Source organism: Mastigoproctus giganteus, chromosome 8, assembly GCF_048544385.1.
Source record: "Mastigoproctus giganteus isolate SK-2022 chromosome 8, ASM4854438v1, whole genome shotgun sequence".
NCBI lineage: Eukaryota > Metazoa > Arthropoda > Arachnida > Uropygi > Thelyphonidae > Mastigoproctus > Mastigoproctus giganteus.
In genome coordinates this window covers 156075523-156098343 of record NC_143582.1, presented here as the reverse complement: position 1 = coordinate 156098343, position 22821 = coordinate 156075523, and the positions used below count along the sequence as shown (strand labels likewise).

General features: G+C 37.8%; 1 protein-coding gene across 1 annotated transcript in view; it reads right to left on the bottom strand.

Moving 5' to 3' along the window:
- LOC150081939 (filamin-A-like) overlaps positions 1–22821 on the bottom strand; it is a 385277-nt gene that overhangs the window by 89572 nt on the left and 272884 nt on the right. The window contains exon 11 of the mRNA XM_090378994.1: positions 4845–5093. Within this exon, the coding sequence (XP_090235120.1) occupies positions 4845–5093 (249 nt within the window). The remainder of the gene's footprint in view (positions 1–4844; positions 5094–22821) is intronic.

The window sequence follows — 22821 nt, the reverse complement described above, 5'->3', positions numbered from 1 at the left end:
GGTGATATCCAGCTCAGGACCCTGGGTGTGTGCCAAGCCCATACTCACCAGATGTGAGCCCCCGGGGTTATATATTTAAAGAAGTCCTTGCTGTTTTTCTTAGCATCCTTTGCCATAGATTTCTTGTAATCTGTCTTTGCTTGCCTAATCTCCTTTGTGACCTCATTACAGACTAGCTTATATCTGTCATACGCTTTTGTGTTGCCTGATAATTTATATGCATTCTATGCATTTTTCTTCTCTGCCACGAATCTCCTTAGTTCATCTGACATCCCTTTAAGCTTATGCATTGAAGAGTATTTCTTGAAAAGCTTAGAAGCTTCTATGATTAATTCCTAGAATGCTTCCCATTTAGAATTTACTTAAAATTTAAAACTGTCTGAGACCACTGTAGTCACCATTGTGATAACAAAAACTCTTCCCTTTATCTTTGCTGGTAGTTACATATTAAGTAAATCCCACGTGAAAACACTGTGATCACTGCCACCTAGTGGTTCTTTTATCTGCAGATTCTTAATGCATAAATATTCACTGCTGATAATTAGATTTAGAGCAGTGCTTCTCAACCTTTATTATTCACAGACCACTTCAAGCATTCTTTACTTACTGCAGACCACTGGGTAGGGTTTTTCTACATCTCTGAAAACACTAGTATTGGGTTGACATTTCAAATATCCTGTTTTTAGCCACTTATGCATGTTGTTCAGTATACTGTACTGAGTATATGGCTGTTATTAAATTCCTAAAATAAATAATTCCAATCTCAAACAAAATATCACTTATCAATTAAATATAATTAAAAATATACTAAAAAAACTTGCCAACATATACAATCAAATAATCACTACAAATGTTAACAGTTATTCTTGCACACTCTTTTTGTGAAAACGTAAAAAATACTTTACGGATACACATAAACAAATCCAATACATATTTCATGCTCAGAAGCTGGTAATCGACTGTGAGAGATGGAAGCTTGTGGCCTCATCAACAGTGTGCTGGTGACACACACACACACACACACACACACACACACACACACACACACACACACACACACACACACACACACACACACACACACACACAGTCTTACATTGTAAGCCTTACATTCCAATCAGGAGGTATCACTTACTTTACTTTGTAAGGATGAATAATGCATTCGTGATGAATAATGCATTTGATTTGTGATTACATTTTATACTTACAATAAAATTTACTTTTCCATGTACTACCTACACCCAACTCATGTACCACAGGTTGAGAAACACTGGTCTAGAGTATTCATCAGTCTGGTTGCCTTTCTAACACGAGGCTGTAGAAAACAGTCATTCAATAAATCTCCAAAAATCTTGCTGGTGTGCAGATGACTAACCCACAAATTCCATTAATTAACCCACTAACCCATAAATCCCTCATAAGACATTCTGATTTACTGGCCCACTCTACTTCTCTGTATAGTTGTTTGTTGTTTGGTTTGGTATTGGTATTTGATTTTTAGGAGCATTAGCAACTAAGGCCATATTGCTCCGGGATATTTGGTGGTGACGGGCTCGAACCCCGGTCTAATCAAGAAGCGTGTGCTACGTACTGCTGCTCCTTCCCACCTGGCTACGGAGGTGCCAGTGTTGTTTGTTGTACTCATCAGAGTTATTAGGGCTATAACAGTCCTATTTTTTTTGTTTTCCTACTGCTTATGTCACGCCAAACTTGACTGAACATTGCAGTGACCACTGATGATAACTGGATGCAGTGCTTTAGATTTTATATACTTCTTAAACTAAGGGCATAACCTCTCTCTCTCTCTCTCTCTCTCTCTCTCTCTCTCTCTCTCTCTCTCTCTCTCTCTCTCTCTCTCTCTCTCTCTCTCTCTCTCCTATCCCTATATCCTTCGCATACACACATAGTACTCTTTATATTCAAATTTTGCATCCTTTATATGGTGCACTATGGCCACAGATGCTGATGTGCCTAATAAATCCCCAAACAAACAAACAGTTTGATGTCTAGACAGCTCTTGAAATTCATCAAATTTATTTAGTATTCTCCTAGCCTTGGTGTACATGCAAGTATACATGCACCTGTTCTTACTGTTATTTACCTTAACACATCCTGTGTATTTACTTGTTCCATGACTCCTAACAGTCCTTGAAATCCCAACTTCACTTTCCAGGTTCTACTTGTTCCAATAGAAGTGGTTTAAGATTCACTTTCGCCTCTGCTTGCGGCTGTTGTTAATCTATTTGCCTTTGTATTCTCCTTCCCCTTCCCAACCTAGCGATTTTCCTACCAACCTAACACTGCCTTGTAGCTCCAGCAAATGTTCTTGAACTCTTTCTATTTAAGTATATTCCATCTTTGAGGAGCAGTTTTTCTGTTAACAAGCACAGACCACACTAAGAAAAATTCTACCCATGAGGCTTGCAGTCTCTCCAGGGCTGAATCGATTGACAAGGCTTTCATCGTGTACTTTCTCCTATCGTGTCTAGGCAGAATTGCTAACACTTTCAAGTTACCCTGTACTTAAGTAAATTTGAAGATCTCCTACTCTTAATGTCATTAGTGCCAACATTTACAACAGTATTACCTTTTGTGCCCTAAAAATATATCTGCTGTACAATTTATCAACTTTTGATGCGAAAACATCTATGGTGGCACTGGAATAAAACCAATTGGTAATGAAATTTTCTTACGAAAATGACACAATTGACATCACTTCCTATTAGGTGGCTATTAGATTTTAAATGATGCAAATTACGTCACTTCCTAAATGGCACTAACGATGCTAACTCAGTCACTGACGTTGATTTAATAGAGTAAGTAGTTGATTCGGTAGAGTAAGTTCATACTAAGATACGGAAATGATGCAACTCAGTCACTAACGTTGATTTGGTAAAGTAAGCAGCGGGTAGTAATATTATGCAAGAATAAGAGCTTCAGAGCCACCAAAGAAGCTTCTTGTGTCGAAAAGGAACGAGTTCAAAAACATAGAGAACGAAAAAAATGCAGACTTTAATAAAATTTGCTTCTCAAGATTTTGATCAACATCAGCCTTCTAAGTAGAGTAAGTAAGTTTTGATTAAATTGTTTAAAAATTTAAATGGTTTTGATTCAAGAATGCAACAATAAAACAAAGACTTGAGCCTTTGCTTGCCTAACCTCCTTTGTGACTTGATTGCGGACTGGCTTGTATCTGCCATAGGCTTCTGTGTACCTGGTAGTTTATATGCATCCCAGACATTTTTCTTCTCTGCCACGAGCCTCATTAGTTCATCTGACATTCATTTAGGTCTAAATCTTGAACAGCATTTCTTAGTTCGTATGAAAAGCCTAGTAGCTTCCAAGATTAATTCCTGAAGGCTTCCCATTTAGAATTTGCTGTTTTAAACATCATCAGTTGATCCCACTGTATAGAATTTAAATTCTGTCTGAGACCACTGGAGTCACCTTTACGAAAATAAAAACCCTTCCCTTTATCCTTGATGGTAGTTACATCTTTAAGTAAATCCCACATCAGTACACTGTGATCACTGTCACATTGTGGGTCCTTTATCTGCAAATTCTTAATACATGAATAATTACTGCTTATAATCAGATCAAGAGTATTACTCCCTCTGCCCTTGAACATGTTGCTCTAGAAAACAATCCTCCAATGAATCCACAAAAGTCTTGCTAATGTGCGAGTGACCAAACCACAAGTTCCAGTCAATATCCGGAAAGTTAAAATCCTCCATTACAAGACATTCTGAGGAGCCTCCGTAGCCAGGTGGGCAGGAGTGGCAGTTCTTAACACATGCTTCTTGATTAGACCGGGGTTCGAGCCCGTGACCACCAAATACGGAGGATGCGGAAAGGTCAGGGAATGACCACTGCATATCCCCAGAGCAATATGGCCTTAGTTGCTAATGCTCCTATAAACCAAATAACAACAACAACAACAACAACAACAAGACATTCTGGTTTACTGGCCCACTCTATTTCTCTGCACAATTGTTCGTTGTACTCAGTCATTAGGCCTATAACACACTCCTACTCTCATTTTCCCTTTCCCAGTGCTTATGTCACACCAAACGGACTCAACACTGCACTGTCCACCCATATCAACTGGATGCACTTCCTTAGGTTTTGTGTTTTATGTTGAACACAGAAAGACATCCCCCTTTAGCAATATCATCTCATGTTCCAGAGAGATCCACAAACATCAAACAGTCAGTACATTTCATAAGGCCATGATTTAAAGGACACCACTGTCCCCCCTCACACCCCTAGTTCTCCCCTTAGCCATGGCATTCCTACTATCTTGAGCCCTTGCTTTGCTGCTGTAGTCTGAGTCATGATTTTCATTCACAGTCAATATAATTAAAAATACTACATTACACTAATATACCTAATGCAATAAATACACTATGCATTGGTTATGCTGTGAAGTTTACATTATTATTTTTATATATATTGAAATATCAAGCTTGCAGTACTCAGTACTTGCAGTACTTTGTGAAAAACAAAGCAATCTGATCATAAGAATCCCAGTTTAAAGTTTAAAAACTGAAAAGTACCTATATTCTTTTAAAAAAATTTGAGAATCAAAAGGAGATTTTCTCAATTTAACATGGATACATTTTTGCAAAATTTGTCAATTAACACTATACTGATTAGCACATCAACTGAAAAGTGACATAAGAATTTTTACCATAGTAGGAGGATAAGTTATTTTAATTGTAAACTTATATATTAATCCACCCACCACAATAAAAATTTTTAGATAACACAATTGAAATGTTACTCACTGTAAAGAATATTATCTAAAGTCTGCATTTACTTAATAATGTTCTTAGCAAACTTACCTTCATCAATTGGAGTTACAAAACAATCATCCTCTCCACCTGAAGGTGCCACAACCATGCCATCAAGCATACCTTTTGCTCCATTCATCTGAATTGTGAAAGCTATAGGCTTGTTAACTTGAAGTCCAGAGTCTACAATATGACCAAGTTCAATTTTCCTGGAATCTCCCATTTCAGGCATGATATATACTTTAAAAGGACTATCTGGGATTGGTTCATCATTAAACTTAATTCCCACTCTGTACTCTCCTGTGGATTCATAGACAAGATTTAATGAATTTTAGTAAATGTACACACAATATATAAAGTTTAGATAAATAATAATCTGAAAATATCAAAAGGATGCAAACATTTGGTGTAATTTTTCATGATGCATTTTAACTGTAAGAAGTTAGAACCATAATACCATTTGAGATATGAATAGCTTTTGTAATATTAACCCAGTGACACTTGCACAACAAAAAAAAAAAAAAAAAAAAAAGCTGATAGGCACATGGGAGTTATTTTTAATCTTTATCAGACAGAGATTTCTCAAATTTTTAATAAAGATACCAACAAAAAAAGGTTTTCAGGAAAATCACTAAAGTAACAACTGGATGAATAGAATAATTTTGGAGCGAAAAAGAGCTAAAATTTATTTTTTTGTTGTTTTGCATTATTTTTTTTAAAATTGGGCCAGAATAACCCCCATAGGAGTGTCATTGAATTAACATGAATTATTTTTTTTGATGGCAGGTTGAATACCATTAATTGGAATTTTAATTACTAGCTACCTGTGATTCGCCATGAAGAATAGAGATATACCCTCCTGTTGAATAGAATTATGATTTACCGAGAAGCTCTACATAGAAAGAAATGTATACACAGAAAAGTATCATTGTCAGAGTCCAATTTTTTTTTTTTATTTTTTTTTTAATGAAAACCCCATACACGAAAGGTATCCAAACTTATAATACTTAGTACCTTTCATGAGTTGAAGGAGAAGGGAACTTCTGGAAACTTTTCTCTAGAAACAAAACATGGGTTTTACCATTTCAAGCCTCCAATAAGAAAAGCGGTGATTTGCACCGGATGATGAGTCAAATTAGACCACTAAAAAAATTACAGCAGTGCTTTTCAGTAAAACAGTCTTAAAAATTCCCCAAGAAAATGCCAGCAGAATCAAAAGTTAGTCATAGTGTCAGAAAAATCTTGCACCAGAATCTTCCAGATTATGTTGCTGTTAAATCATGTTAAACATTTTTGAAGACAATCAAAATAACATCACTCTTCATGACTAGAATAAGAAATTTCAATGTCAATGGCACAGTCAAGAAACGGAATTGCTATATATATATATATGGACTAAAGAAAATACTTAGTTTATTTATAAAAGACGAATGCATCCAAATCAGATGTTAGTGCATAGCAGGCTATGTTTGCCAATTGCTTAATTGGTACTTATTATTATTATTATTAATTTTGAAGAAAATGGTGATTCTGTAATAGTGAACATAAAACATTACAAAAACATCTTGAAGTCTTGTTTTCCCCAACTTCACAGAAAAAAAAAAAAATTCCTGCATGCTCTTATTTGATCCAAAAAAAAAAAAAAAAATGAAACAATGTGCCATGTAACTAGAGACGTAGTATATATGTTGCCCAAAAACATTCAGTGAAAAGCTCAGTCAAGGAATGGTCTAAAGTTTAATGCCAATGATGCATTTTTAATAGAATTTCCTTGTAAAGTACTGAAGAGTACAGCACAATTGGAATTTTTTTATATGAAATATATTTTTCCACTCCAGAGAAATGATGGCAGATTAAACAATACATACTGTTAAATCCAAGCTCTTCTGATTCCTGCAGACAGTTCCAATGATTAACAAATGTCCAATACTAGATAATACTAGTTTACATTAAAATTTTGAATTTAGATTAAAATAAAAATGCTACTACTGTATTTAGAAATCAAACCAAAATTGTTATGAAGATTCAAAATTCAAATTCATTTCAAAAACAAAATCTAGCATGATTTTAAAATAAAAGTTTAAAATACATTACCCATTATAAAGAATAAAACCATATATTACTCAGTCAAAGACAAAGTAAAAAACTAACTTCATAATCCACTTTGAGAATATAATTAAAGATCCCCATTTAATTAAGAATATGCAAGCCCCAAAGTGTAGTACAGTGACAGATCCAGGAAGAATGATGCAGATCCATGGGGGGGCCACTGCCAACCTTCTCCATTCCCCTCTCTGGAGCCTGAGTATACTGAAACAACTGTGTGTTCTATGATATTAAGTTGTAGTACAGTAACTATTTGTACAGATATGTATATATCTGTTTTTTATGTATACTATATAATGGCTCATTAAAAATTCCAGAAAGATTAGAATTTACTTTTCAATTAGTGTCATTCACATATATCATCACTGTTATATTGTTCTCCCCACCTCCTCTAGAAAAAAATTGTCTGGATTCACCAGTGGTATGGCACAAACTTTTCAGCATTATCTTCTTCAAAGGGATAGCACCCACATGCAAAACTGGTGAAATAATTATTTTAAGACAAAAAAGAAAAGGAAAAAACAGATGAACATCTGCTACACTGCAAATTACCCTAAGAATTTGAGAAGAATTTAGAAAATAAAACAGAAAACTGAAAAAAAAAAAAAAAAAAAAGTTTTTCTTGGAAATCTGGATGCATGACTATATGTCCTTTTTAGTAGAAATACTGGATATCACTGGGGAAAGAAGGTTTCAAAAATTTTGAAGTTAACATAGGGATATACTTTACTGAACCTAAACTCCACTGCTCTAAAAAAAGATTATGGGGTCTATTTAGATTAATTGCCCTTTGCATAGCTCTTACAGCTAATGATTCAGTGATATGTCCTGATTTTAAAAAAATGAGAAACAATTTCAGACTTTATAAGTTTATTATTCATCAAACATTCAAAGATTTTAAAGTTTCTGCAATCATAAGTATCAGAAGTCGTAATTCTGATATAAAGGCAGTTACATCTTTCTTGATTTAATTTGACTTTTTATGTTGCACTGGCAACTCAGATGGCAATCATTGTTTGGACAACAACTAGCTGCACATATAACAGATTACTAAGGTATATGTAATCATATGTCATCAGTAGCCTTTGGATTATATGCAAATGCATATTGTGTCCTGTAGCCGTTAGTGCATATAAATGCATAGAACAATACATTACAATACATAGAATATCACAAGCAATACTGAATATTCCTTAACATGATCATTTTTTTCAAATGTCGATCTCGAACATACATAATAAGTCTCTGCAATTAAACTAGCATGGGATAATATTTCACTGAAGGTGGGAAAGTTTCTCAATTCCGCATAGGAAATGTTTTAATGCCATTTTGCCATTTGTTTTCACAATTTCATCAGGTGAAATGTTTTCATTAAACAGGCCAAAAATCAAATCTATCACAAAACTTCGTATGGAATCATGGATTGCTAGTCACAGAAAAGATTTTACTATGGATGGCATTATTTTGTTCTGTTGTTTGCGAAAAGAATGTTCCATGCAAGAAGAAATTCCAGATTGACCAAACAGCATTGCACATAACAGCCAAGCAAAGGAAAGGCAAGAAAAATTTTCAGAGCCCTCACCTTTAACCAAGCCATGTACTTCAAAAGAGGAGAAAAGTGATTTTTCAAAGAATTTGTGTCTTACTCTGGTAAGCAGCAATATCCCTTTCAGTAAGTTAAAAATTTGAGTCTTCAAGCAGTTTTTGAAAAAAATATTCTATAAATCAAAATATTCCAGACAGATCTTCCTTGAGAAAGAATTACTTCAAGGGAATTGCTTCAAGAATTACTTCAAGGGAATTGCTTCAAGAATTACTTCAAGGGAATTGCTTCAAGAATTACATCAAGGGAATTGCTTCAAGAATTTACTAACCCTAGGGGTTCACATCTGGTGAGTATGGCTTGGCACACCCAGGGTCCCGAGCTGGATATCATCATTCTTCTCTTTCTTGGTGATTCCCTTCTACTTTTGACTCTCTCTCTCTCTCAGGGTAACTCGGGAACTTTTTTTTTCCTGGTGCAGCATAAGCCTCAGGCTTCCTTACACCATATGGCTATTAATAATAATAATAATAATAATAATAATTACCTCAAGAAAGAACTACCTTTTTTTTTTTTTTTTATGTAAACCCCAAACATGAGAGGTATTAGAACCTATAGTACTTAGTACCGTGCTTGGGTTGGAGGTTGAGAAGACGAAAGAAGATATTTGTTGACATTGGACTTGAACTTCTGTAGATTGTAATTTTCAGGAAATACGTATGAAGGAAGGTTGTTCCAGAAAACGGCAGTTGAATGAATAAACGAGGAAGATGAAAAGTTGGTTCTGTGGGTTTGAAGTTGGACAGTAAATGGATGTTGGCTGGTGGCGGCACGTGTTCGGATTGTTTTGAAAGAGAGAGCGGAAATTATAGAAGCCAATTCAGAAGAACAGTGCCCTGGAAGTATTTGTAGAAGAGGCATGCAGCAGAAACAGTGCATCTATGAGAAAGTGAATGGAGAGACTCTGTTAGAGATGAATCATTAATTAACCTAACTGCCCTCTTCTGAATGGATTCAAGAAGCCTGAGAGAGGTTTTGGGGGCACCACCCCAGATGTGGGAACAATATTCTATGGCAGGGCGGATTTGCGATTTATACAGAGTGAGCAGCTGTTTGGAAGAAAAGTAACGCCGAGAGCGAAAGAGAAAACCAAGTTTTTTAGATGCAGAGGAAGCAATATTTGTAATGTGCTTGTGCCAAGAGAGATTAGAAGTAAGGGTAATCCCCAAAAGAGATATATCATTTTGCCTAGAAATCGGAGTGTCACTAAACATAAGCATTGGAGCAGAAGAATCCTTTTTGCGAGATATAAGACAAGACTGAGTTTTAGAAGGGTTGAAATCAACTAAATTGTCTTTGTCCCACTGGAGAATTACCTGAAGATCGGCATTTAAGGAATTAGTAGCAGATTTTCGAGAAGTTGAAGCTGATTGAGCAGGACAAGGTTTCTCAAAATGGAAAGTTGAATGCAATGTGCTATCATCGGCAAAACTATGAATAGGATTTCCAGTCAATGGAAGAAGGTCATTGATATACAAGAGGAAAAGAGTGGGGGAAAGAACTGAACCTTGGGGGACACCAGCATTAGTGGAGAAGTTAGAAGACAGAGAGCCATCTACCATCACCCTCAATGAGTGATCAGAGAGAAAACTGGATAACCAATTACTAAAAACAGTTGGCAAACCATAAGATGGAAGCTTGTTTAGAAGACTTTTATGCCAAACACGATCAAAAGCCTTTGAGATGTCAAGAGCAACTACTTGTGTTTCACAGAACCTTCCCATTGAATTAGTCCATCAATGGGTAACATAAGCCAGAATATCACCAGTGGATCGACACTGACGGAATCCATACTGGCGATCGTTGATCAGACGGAGGGTTTCTAGGTAGTTTAATAGTTGGCGGTTAATTGATTTCTCCATTACTTTAGAAAGAGTAGAAGTAATTGCAATGGGATGATAATTGGATGGGAGGGATTTGTCACCCTTTTTAGGAACTGGCTGGATATGAGCAAATTTCCAAGCAGAAGGAAAAACACCTTTGGAATAAGAAAGTGAGAAAAGGTGGCAAAGAATAGGAGTAAGTTCAGGAGCACAGGTTTTGAGAACAAGTGGAGAAATACCATCAGGACCCGGAGCTTTCTTAGCATCAAGATTCATCAAAATCCTTCTGATATCCTTTTGACGGAAGACCACAGCAGGCATTGAATGGAGCGTGTTGGGAATGGTGGGAGGTGTTTTACTAAGATCATTAATACATGAGCTGGAAGAAAAATGGGATGCTAGCAGGTCAGCTTTATCCTTGGCTGAAGTGACAACAGAACCATCTTGTTTGGACAGAGGTGGGAGCAGAGATGGGCAGAAGTTGCAACCAATAGCTTTGGCAAGAGACCAGAATGCCCGGCTACCATTAGGGCATGAAGCAAGTTTTCTACTCTTAGCCTGTTCAAACTCTAGTTTGGACTGATTAATAACTGCTTTACAATTGTTGCGAGCTTTGGTGTAGGCAGAGAATGAAACTGAAGAATTAGAAACAAGCCAATTACGATATGCAACATTCTTCTCTTGGACAGCCTTAGCACATTTATTGGAATACCAAGGTTTAGATAAAGGATGAGATTTTAAAGTGGAGTGTGGGATAAAGGATTCCATTCCTGCAAGAATAATTTCACTGACACGATCTGAGCAAAACGTTGACATCAGAAGTTTTGAAACAGTAATCCGACCAAGGAAAAGAAGTCTCGCAGGTCATCCCATTTTGCATTCTTGTAATGCCATACAACACGAGGTTGCGAATAGCCATGGGATAAAGGTTCCATTGGAGAAGAGACAATCACCAAGTTGTGATCTGAAGTGCCTAAAGGACCTCTCACTTCGACTGTGTACTTAGAAGGGTTATTTGTGAGAAAAAGATCAAGCGTATTGGCTGTATGATTAGGATTGTCCAGTATTCTTGTAGGTAAATGAACAATCTGTGCTAGGTCATTATTAATTGCAAAAGCCTCAGCATCTCGACCTGCTGGGTCGGTGTGACTAGAAAACGGAAGCCAGCTGGAGTTGTGAGCATTAAAATCACCAAGGAAAATTACCTCACTGTTAGGAAAGTTGGACTGGAGAAAGTCAAGTTGCAAAGGGAGGAAGTGAAAGAGCTCCAAGTGATTAGTGGAGTTGGGAGAACGGTAGAGACAACAGATGAATTTAACACAATGAGGTAGAGAGATTTTAAGCCAGAGAAGATCAAAGAGAGGAGATTCCAAATTGCCAAGTCTCTGACAGGGAATATCAGAACGGACATATGCACAAGTACCACCTTTGAGGCGAAAGGAATCATACAGCGAATAATTTGGGCATCTGAGATGAGCAGTAGTTGAATCAACCGATAACTGAGATTCTGTCAGAAAAAGTACATGGGGTTTGGCAGACTGCAAGTGGAAATGGACATCGTTGAGATTAGAATTGAGACCACGTATATTTGTGAAATGAATTAGGAAGTCCTTGGGAGGTTTAGATCTTTTCGCAGATAAGCTTGCTCTATTAGTTTGACAATTCATGGTGTATTCAATAGTAAGAAAAAGTGGGTGAGACATGCTGTATGAAGTAATGAAATTTTTGGATATGGCGTACATGTGGTAAGAATATACCCAGATCCTTGACATAACGTAGCCTCGACAATGCTCCCAGCATAAAGTCTCTCTTGGCATAAGCACATTACAATATTGCTTCCTCTGGTTCTAAAAAACTGGCTTTTCTCCTTCGCTCTCTGCATTTACTTTTCTTCCAAACAGCTGTTCACTCTGTAAAAATCGCAAATTCGCCCTACCAGGGAATATTGTTCCCACATCTGGGGGTGGTGCCCCCAAAACCTTTCTCAGGCTTCAAAAGATGGCAGTTGGTTGATTAATACTTCATCACGTGCAGCCCTTTGGGCTGCAAGAGTAGCTCATGGTGTCTTGTCAATGATATACAGGAATTTTTCTAGCAGGGATAAGGAGGTGATTATTCCCTTGTATAAAGCAATGGTCAGGCCACACCTTGAGTACTGTATACAGGTCTGGCGACCTCATTTCAAGAAAGATGTAGAGCTGCTGGAACGACTAGAGAGAAGGGCAACAAGATTAGTGAATAGAACAAAGGGTTGCTCTTACGAAGAAAGGCTTAAGTTTTGCAAATTACAGTGTCTGGAGACTAGGCACCGGTGAGGTGGTCTGATAGAGGTGTATAAAGCCTTGAATTGTTTGAGCATGCTCAATGCTGATGGGATTCTTCCTCTTGCTCAGAATAATCACCTGAGAGGGCATAAATTCAAATTGAGGAAGTAGGATAGATGTGCAGAAATTTGCCTTTAGACAACAGGTAGTTGGTTGGTGGAACAGACTTCCATCCCTTGTGGAAGTTGATAGCCTAAATAAATTTAAGGCTCAGCAGGACAGGTATTTCGAACGAACGGAGGGGTGAAATGGGAGCGGCGTTTTTTGTTTTTTGGCTGATGCTGCATAAGCTTGCTTCCTTGCACCATATGCCTCTACTAATGCTAATCTCCAACAGTGTCTCTCCACTCTCTGTCTCATAGCTGTTCTGTTACTGCTGCATGCCTTGGCTAAGGTAAAGAAAGCCAACACGAAAACTACTACAAACTTTGTGAAACTTACCAGGGGAAACTGGTTTGCTGCTACCGCAGTGTCTCCCTGCAGTCTTGGTAAACATACGGCGTGTGTTAACGGTAGTGGCAGTAGAAGTCGATAACGATGTATTGATTAGTTTTTCTCATTATTAAAAGTAGATTATTAAAGTTCATAAGTGTTTTTGCCATACCACTGGTGAATCCAGACAAAACACTCATGTATCTGCAAAACACACAGGTACATGAGTGTTTTGCAAGACCTGCATGAGTGTCTTGTAAGTACACCCTCCATACTGCCCAGTCTTAACGTGTTTATTCCCCGCTTCCCACTGTTTTAAAATAGGGGGAAAAAATGACTTCTACTGCCACTACTGATAACATGTACCGTTTGTTTACCGAGAATGGAGGGAAAAACTGCGGTAGCGGCAAACCAGTTTTTCCAGGTAAGTTTCCTGAAGTTTGCGGTAGTTCTTGTGTTGGTTTTCTTTACCTTTTAAAAGAGAGGGCGTTGACTCTCTTTAAAAATTACAGCTGTGACTGCAATTTTTAAAGGGTCGGAAAACTGATAGCTTGGGGGGATACAAGAACTAATAGTTTAACAGTAGCCGTAGGCAGAGGTAAAGGTGATTCTTGCACAAGTTCTATTAGAATAAGTAGCGACCTGGAGCGTGCGGTGTTGGGGGTTTTCAGGGACGGATGGCAGTCATCCTGAAGTAGGTGGGTATATGGGATGTGTTAGGGTAACTAGGAATAGGAGTAGGAGCATGTATGCTTGCATGTATACCAATGCTAGAAGTATAGTATATAAATTTGATGAATTTGAAGTGTTGGTCAAGACATCAAAGGTGGATATTGTTGGGATAGCAGAGACGTGGTGTCACACAGATATAAGGAATGCTGAACTGGAATTTGGGGAGTACAATGTGTACAGAAAGGATAGACAGGATAGAAAGGGAGGAGGTGTTATGCTGTTAATTAAGAAAAACATAAAATCAAAAGAAGTGCATCCAGTTGATATATATGAACAATGCACTGTTGAGTCAGTTTGGTGTGACATCATCATTATTATCATCAGCCATTTTCAATCCACTGCAGGATGAAGGCCTCTCCAGCAACTTTCCAGTTCCTTCTGTTTTGTGCAATGGCCATCCATTTACTGCCCACAAACTCATGAATTTCATCTATCCATCTCCGCTGTTGTCTTCCAGGTTTTCTTCTAGCTCCTCTTGGGTACCATTCTGTTATTTTCTTAGTCCATCTGTCATCATGTCATCGAGCTATGTGTCCTGCCCAAGACCATTTTAGTTCTTTAGTTTTGATAAGAATGTCCTTTACTTGAGTTTGCTGCCTAATCCATGTGTTTCTCTTATCTAACAGTTTGATTCCCAGTATAATTCATTCCATTCTTCACTGTGTAGTTCTCAGCTTCTCTTCCATTCTTTTGGTGAGTGCCCAAGTTTCACTTCCATAAGTCATGGTGGGGAGTATACATTGATTCATTATTTTACGTTTCAGACAAACTGGGATATTGCTCTTCAGTATGTGACTATATTTCCTGAATGCTATCCATTCAAAATTTATTCTTCTCTTGACTTCCAGCCATTTATCATTATTACAGCTAATAACTTGTCCCAGATAAGTATATGACTCCACCTATTCAATTACTGCTCCTTCAATCATTATTTCCCTTTCTGTGGCACACTTGTTCATCATTACTTTTGTTTAGCCATATTCATCTTTAGTCCAAAATCCTTACTAACTGTGCATAACTGATTAAGATTTTCCTCTAATTCTTTGGGATCGTGGCTTATGACCACAATATCATCTGCAAATCGTAAATGGTTTAGGTACTCTCCATTCACACTGACTCCTTTCTGCGACCAGTCTAATCTTCTGAAAGGCAGCAGTAAACAACTTCAGAGATATTGTGTCTCCTTGTCGAACTCCTTTCTCAATTTTAAATTTCCTACTGTCTTTGTCTAGTCTAATAAAGGAGGTAGCACTCTCATATATTTTCTTCAAAATCATAATATATGGGGTATCTATGGGTTGTCTTTCCAGTGCCCAAAACACTGCCTTATGCTGTATGGAGTCAAATGCCTTTTCATAATCCACAAATGCCAGGCATAATGGTGTTTTATATTCCTTTGCTTTCTCCATTAGCTGTGATATTACGTGAAGGTGATCCATAGTTGAGAATCCTGTCCTAAAGCCAGCTTGCTCTTTCGGTTGATTCTCATCAAGTATTCTTTCTAATCTGTTAGTAATGACCCTTGTGAACAACTTGTAGATGTGGGATAACAAGCTAATTGGTCTATAATTTCCAGTTTCTGATTTATCTCCTTTCTTATGCAGCAAAACTATGATTGCATTATTCCACTGCTTAGGCGTCACACCTTTTCTAATGCACTTTGTGAAGAGCCTTGCCAGTTTTTGTGTTATGTCTCTTCCTCACAATTTTAATAACTCTACAGTAACTTTATCTTCCCCCGGGGCTTTCTGATTCTTCATTTTCTTCAATGCATGTTCTACCTCATCAGGAAGAATATCGGGTATGTCGAATGTGTTGCTACTTTGCAATCCATCTTCCCCACTGCTGGTATCATTCCCTCGCTCCTTGTATAATTCTCTATAGTAGTCTTCTGCTATTTGAATTATGCCTTCTCTGCTGTTTATAAGTACACCATCGCTATTCTTCAGTTTCAGTATCATTTGTCGTTCTGTATTACTGCTCGTGGCTGCTGATTTAAATCCTTTGTTTTCCCTTAATGCTTGTTCTACTTTTCTTGTGTTAAATCTTCTTATGTCCTCTCTGAGTCTCTTTCTAATGGCTTTGCATAATGCAGTATACTCAATTTTCTCCCTATCAGTGTTTTCCTTGCTATTCATTTGTCGTCTTCGGTTCATCATGACAAGTGTTTCTTGACAATTTTTTTCTTCTTTGGATTTCTTTTTCCCTATAGGTTTCTTGGGCTTTATCACTTTTAGAAAGTTTTAATATTCCTCGTCGATATCTTGGTCCTGAGCAGTCTGCAGAAGGTTCAAACTTGTTCTTAAGTTCCAGTACATACTGCTTTTTCTCCACCTCTGTTATCTCAAAGACCTTTGTATTATTTACCCGAGTCAGTTTTTTCCTTTCCTTTCCTACATCTATATCAAGTGTACATCTTACCATTCTGTGATCACTTCCAACATTTACCTTATTCAGGACGGTAACATCATTCACAATATATCTTCTGTTAGTGAGGATGAAGTCGATTTCATTAGTTGTTAATCCATTTGGACTCTTCCATGTCCACTTTCTGTTCACCCTTTCCTTGAAAAAAGTGTTCATTAATGGTGTGACATAAGCACTGCGAAAGCAAAAATAAGAGTAGGAGTGGGTTATAGGCCTAATGGCTCGAATGAGTACAATGAACAATTGTACAGAGAAACAGAGTGGGCTAGTAAATCGGAATGTCTTATAATGGGGGATTTTAACTTCCCAGATATTAACTGGAACTTGTGGGTTGGTCACTCACACACTAGTCAGACTTTTGTGGATTTATTGGATGATTGTTTTCTGCAGCAGCATGTTCGAGAGGCAACCAGAGAAAGTAATACTCTTGATCTGGTTATCAGCAGTGATCATTCGTGTATTAAGAATTTGCAGATAAAGGAACCACTAGGTGGCAGTGATCACAGTGTACTGATGTGGGATTTACTAAAAGATTTAATTACCATCAGGGGTAAAGGAAAGGGTGTTTGCTTTCATAAAGGTGAGTACAGTGGTCTCCGACAGTTTTTAAATTCTGTACAGTGGGATCAACTGACAATGTTACCAACAGTAAATTCTAAGTGGGATGCATTCCAGGAATTAATCGTGGATGGTACTAAAAGTTTCATACCTATTAAGAAATATTGTTCAAGGTTTAGGCCTAAATGGTTATCTAATGAGACTCGTAACAGAGAAGAATAATGCATGGGATGCATCTAATTTATCAAGCGACTCAGAAGCCTATGGCAGATATAAGCTAGTTTGTAATCAGGTCACAAAGGAGGTTAGGCAGGTGAAGGCAGATTACGAGAAATCCTTGGCAAAAGATGGTAAGAAAAACAACAAGGATTTCTTTACTTATATAAACTCTAAAAGGAAGGGGATGAATCTGATTGGTCCACTTGACATCGATGGTTCGGGTGTTGATGATCCTGCTCAGATTGCAAACAAACTGAATGTGTATTTTGCATCTACATTCACACATGAGGAATTATTAAGGTTTGAAAATGGCAGAAGGTTATCAAATTGTAGCAGGATACTTAATGATTTTGTAATAACTGAAAGCAAAGTGGAGAAGAAATTGTTGAAGTTAAACATAAGAAAAGCACCTGGGGTGGATGGGATCTATCCAGTTATATTAAAGGAGGCGGTAAAGCAACTAAGCAAACCCTTAGCCATAATAATGAGAGCATCCTTGGATTCAGGGGAGGTCCCCACGGACTGGAGATGTGCAAATGTATCCCCAATTCACAAAGGGGGATCGAAGGGTGACACGAGTAATTACAGACCAGTTAGTTTAACTTCTGTTCTGGGTAAAATAATGGAATGCATCTGGTTAAAGATGCACTGCAGGATCATCTAGACAAGACTGCAGCAATAATTCAGACACAGCATGAGTTTGTTAAGGGAAAGTCTTGTCTGACAAATTTGATAGGATATTATGATGTGGTTACAAAGGAACTGACGCCCTCCGTAGCCGAGTAGTCAGAAGCGGGAGTGAAGTGGCAGTAGACCACTGCACTCCCGCTCTTTGAGTAGACCGGGGTTCAAGCCCCCGACTGCTGAATATGGCCAATCTGCCAACCCGCACTGGACCAGCGTGGCAGATTATGGTCCATTTCCCTCAGCATGAATTGTTGAGGAGGCTTCCATCCTACAGTGGGTTGATAATGGTTGCAATTTACTTTTTTTTTTTTTTTTTTTTTACAAAGGAACTGGATGCAAAAAATAATTTTGATATCATATATTTGGATTTCAGGCAGGCTTTTGACATTGTTGCGCATGGAAGACTATTGTACAAATTGGAGCAAAATGGTATTAAGGGTAAGTTGCTACAATGGATAAAAGGATGGTTAAGTGGGAGAAGATAGAGGGTGGTAATGAATGAATGCTGCTCTTCGTGGACTAATGTTATTAATGGAGTCCCACAGGGTTCGGTGTTAGGTCCACTGTTGTTTTGTATATTTATCAATGATATTGATGACGGTATATCAGGCTTAATGTTGAAGTTTGCAGATGATACAAAGGTTGGCAGAGTTGTTAATGACAGTAATGGCAGTGTGCTACTGCAACAGGATCTAGATAATTTGGGCAGATGGGCTAAGAAGTTGCAACTGAAGTTTAACCTTGACAAATGCAAAGTACTGCATATGGGTAGAAGTAACCCCAGAGAAACGTACCAACTGTGTGGTACTACACTTAAGGTGGTAGAAAATGAAAAAGACCTGGGAGTAATTGTGCAGGCAGATATGAAGTTTTCTGAGCAATGCAGACAGGCTGCCAGGGCAGGTCATGGGGTTTTGTCAATGATATATAGGAATTTTGCTAGCAGTGAGAAGGAGGTGATTGTCCCTCTGTATAAGGCAATGGTCAGGCCACGCCTTGAGTACTGCATACTGGTCTGGAGGCTTCATTTTAGGAAGGATGTAGATTTACTTGAGCGTGTACAGATAAGAGCAACAAGATCGGTGAGGGGAATGAAGGGTTCCTCTTACCAAGAGAGGCTTAAGTTCTGCAAATTGCAGTGGCTGGAGACTAGGCACCTGCGCGGTGATCTGATTGAGGTAATAAGGCCTTGAATGGGTTGAGCACGCTGAATTCTGATGGGATCCTTCCACTTGTTCAGATTACGAACCTAAGGGGGCATAAATTCAAATTAAGAAAAGACAGATGTAGAATAGATGTGCGGAAATTTGCCTTTAGCGAGCGGGTGGTTAATTGCTGGAACAAACTTCCATCTGTCGTTGTGGAAGTTGACAGGTTAAATAAATTTAAGGAGGAACTGGACAGGCATTTGGAGGTAATGGTGTGATTTTTTTTTTTTTTTTTTTTTGGCTGATGCTGCATAAGCTCATACACTTGCTTTCTTGCATCACATGCCACTACTACTACTACTACTACCTTCACCAATGCCTTTTCTATAGATACTTCCATGGGTACTGTTCTTCTGAATTGGCTTCTACAATTTTTCTCAGCGCAGTCTGGGCTTGTTATTAGGAGAGACTGTTTTTACAGGGATGGGATACACTTGAATAGAAGGTGTGCACGAATATTTGCTGATGCTATCAAGGCAATGATAAGTGCATAAGTTATGTTGAATTTGAATATGGGGGGTACAATGTATACGAGAAGGACAGATACAGCAGGAGAGGTGGAGGGGTTATGCTCTTAGTTAAGAAGAATATTAAATCTAAAGCAGTGCATCCAATTGACTTGGGTGAAGAGTGCAATGTTGAGTCAGTTCGGTGTGATATAAGTACTGGGAAAACAAAATTGAGAGTAGGAGTGTATTATAGGCCTAATGACTGTGGCGAGTACACCAAACAGCTATGCAGGGAAGCAGAGTGGGCCAGCAAACCAGAATGTCTCATAATGGGAGATTTTAACTTTCCAGATGTTGACTGTAATTTGCAGGTTAGTCACTCACACACTAGCAAGGTTAGTGTGTGAGTTGCAAGACTAGTGTGGATTTCTTAGATGACTGTTTTTTACAGCAGCATGTTATAGAGGTAACAAGAGGAATTAATCCTCTTGATCTGGGTATTGGCAGTGATTCTTCATGCATTAATTAACCGTATTCCTGTCCTCTTGGTTCCAGTGGACCCAGTTCAAAGTAGAATTTGTAGGTAAAAGACCCATTGGGTAGCAGTGATCACAATGTACTAATGTGGAATTTAATTGAAGACATAACTACTGTCATGGGTAAAGGGAAAGGTTTTTGCTTTCGTAAGGGTGACTCAGAGGTCTCGGACAGTTTTTAATTTGTGTGAAGTGGGACAAACTGATGTTACCAACAGTAAATTCTTAATGGAAAGTATTCAGGGAAGTAATCAAAGCTACTTACTAGTTACTAGACTTTTCCTATCAATAAAGAAATACTGTTCAAGGCTTAGACTAAATGGATGACATATGAACTATTAAGACACATGGCAGAGAAGAAAAGTGCATGGGACACATAAATTATCAGGTGATACAGAAGCCTATGGCAGATATAAATTAGTCTGTAATCAAGTCACAAAGTAGGTTAGGCAAGCTAAGGCAGATTATGAGAAGTCTCTGGCAAAGAATGCAAAATAAAACAGCAAGACTTCTATGCTTATATTAATAGTAGAAGGTAGAGGTTGAATCTCATTGGGTCACTTGATTTCAATGGGTTAAATGTTGATGAATCTGCTCAGGTTGCAGCCAAATTGAATAGGTATTTTGCATCTACATTCACACAGGAGGAATCTTTAGGGAAGGGGATGCCAGAAGTTTATCAAACTTTAACGAGGATCAAAATGACTTTGTGATAACTGAAAGGAAAGTGGCAGAGAGATTGTGAGGATGGACATAACCAATCTGATATGTTACTATAATGCAGTGACTAAGGAACTAGATACAAAAAATAATTTTGACATCATCTTACATTTGGATTGCAGGAACTCCTTTGATACTTTTGCACATAAAAAACTGCTGTACAAATTGGAGCAATGTAGCATTAAGGGAAAGTTACTGCTATGGATAACGGTTGTTGTTATTTGGTTTTTAGGAGCATTAGCAACTAAAGCCATATTGCTCTGGGAATATGCGGTGGTCGTTCCCTGACCTTTCCGCATCCTCCGTATTTGGTGGTGATGGGCTTGAACCCCGGTCTAATCAAGAAGCATGTGCTACGCACTGCTGCTCCTTCCCATCTGGCTACGGAGGCACCCTATGGATAAAGTGATGGTTAAGTGAAAGAAGACATAACCCCAGAGTAACGTACCTACTATACGGTACTACACTCAGGGTAGTGGAGAATGAAAAAGACCTGGTGGTAACTGTGCATTGTGCAGTCAGATAAGAAGTTTTCGGAGCAGTGCCGACACCTCTCATACCGTGGGGCAGGTTCATCAGGTCCATCAGTTGCAACACCGACTCTCTTCTTAATTAGTACAGAAGCTTTGCCAAGTGCGAGATCAAAAGCCCCTTTTATGTCTGAAGCTAGAGTCATATCCTTCAAAGCAATCAGATCTAAAGTTCTGTCATGTCTAGATTATTTGTTACAAAACGAACAAATATGGCTAGTTGAGGTTAATCTTCAATGTCTGTAGATTCATCCAAGGCTTAGTGCTGAGCAATTCTTTAAATCATGTTGCAATTTATTTAAGATGTCAGCGCTGATTACAAAAATTCATCTTTCCACTGTATGCAGGGATTTGTTCAATCATTTTGTGCAGTTTTCTGTTTTCCGGGTCTAAAACTGAAATTACTTAAGCAATATTTTTCTTAATGAAACATTCCTTCCATGTAAGGGTGTTTGCCCGAGCGATATTGAAGGCCAAAATAAATCCAGCTTCTGTTGTTACATCTGCCTCTTTAATAAACATTGACAACCTTGGTTTGTCTATTAAATTTTTCTTTTAAAGACAATATTTTGGTTCGCCTTAACACGGAACCAGCAGGAAATTGTTGGGTGAAAGAACTGATTCATTTTGTAATGGCGCTTAAGATTATTGGCCTTGAGTTTGAAAATGTTACTTGACACAAAAGATACATTCGTTTACCATTTATTTCCACAAAAAGAAACTCCTCTTCCCCCTCTGCCTTAAATCCCCTATTCTCATCTTCATATTTACATTTTGCAGACAGCATAATATCTTTTAAAGGGTCTCACTTAAAAAGAAACTAATAATGTTCACACAAATTAACTTGTGCACTGTAAAAAACTGATTGAACCACACATATGTCTAAAGAATTTTACCATAGAGATGCTATACACAACAGATGGAGCCATTGGCTCATGGAGACATATGCATGCGTTTTATTATATAGCTCTTTCCAATATGCCTTCTACTATTGTGGCTCCTGAAGGTCATCTAGCTGGCCACCCATGCTATATAAGCTTGCTTCCTTGCATCATTTACCATTACTACTATTACTTGATTATAATGTCAAGAATATTGCAGTTCAGTGCCACAATAACTGAATTAGACTATATATGAGCAATTAGACTGTATTTGGCATATGAAGTGCTACCAAAAGTTTTTGATCTTCTCTGTACCAGTACTTTGTGGCAACAAAAGTACCGTTACAGAGCAGTGCATACCTTTGTAAGCAGTTGGGTATCAACCCCACAAAGCTTGCTTGCTTGATTGCTTCTGTGTTATTTTTTATGTCCCCAAGTAAGATAATCTTGGATACTCTTTACAATTTCTGTGTTTTACTAGTATAATGGATTTAAAAGAATGAGTTCCACAAAGTCAAAATGAGAGTTAGAGCCTTAACAAATCAAATCAGTTTCTGGGATTATACTGGTATCAGTAGTGACAAATAATGCAGAAAGGAAGCTAATACAGCATCAGCAAAAAAAGAAAAAAAAATTCCCATATCACCTATCCATCCTCTCTAGCAATCTATCTAATTCTTCCTTGAATTTATTCAAACTACCCACATCTACACAGCTGGAAATTTATTCCAACAATCGACTACCTGCAGCTGACGGCAAATTTCAACACATCTATACTACAATTTGAATTTGT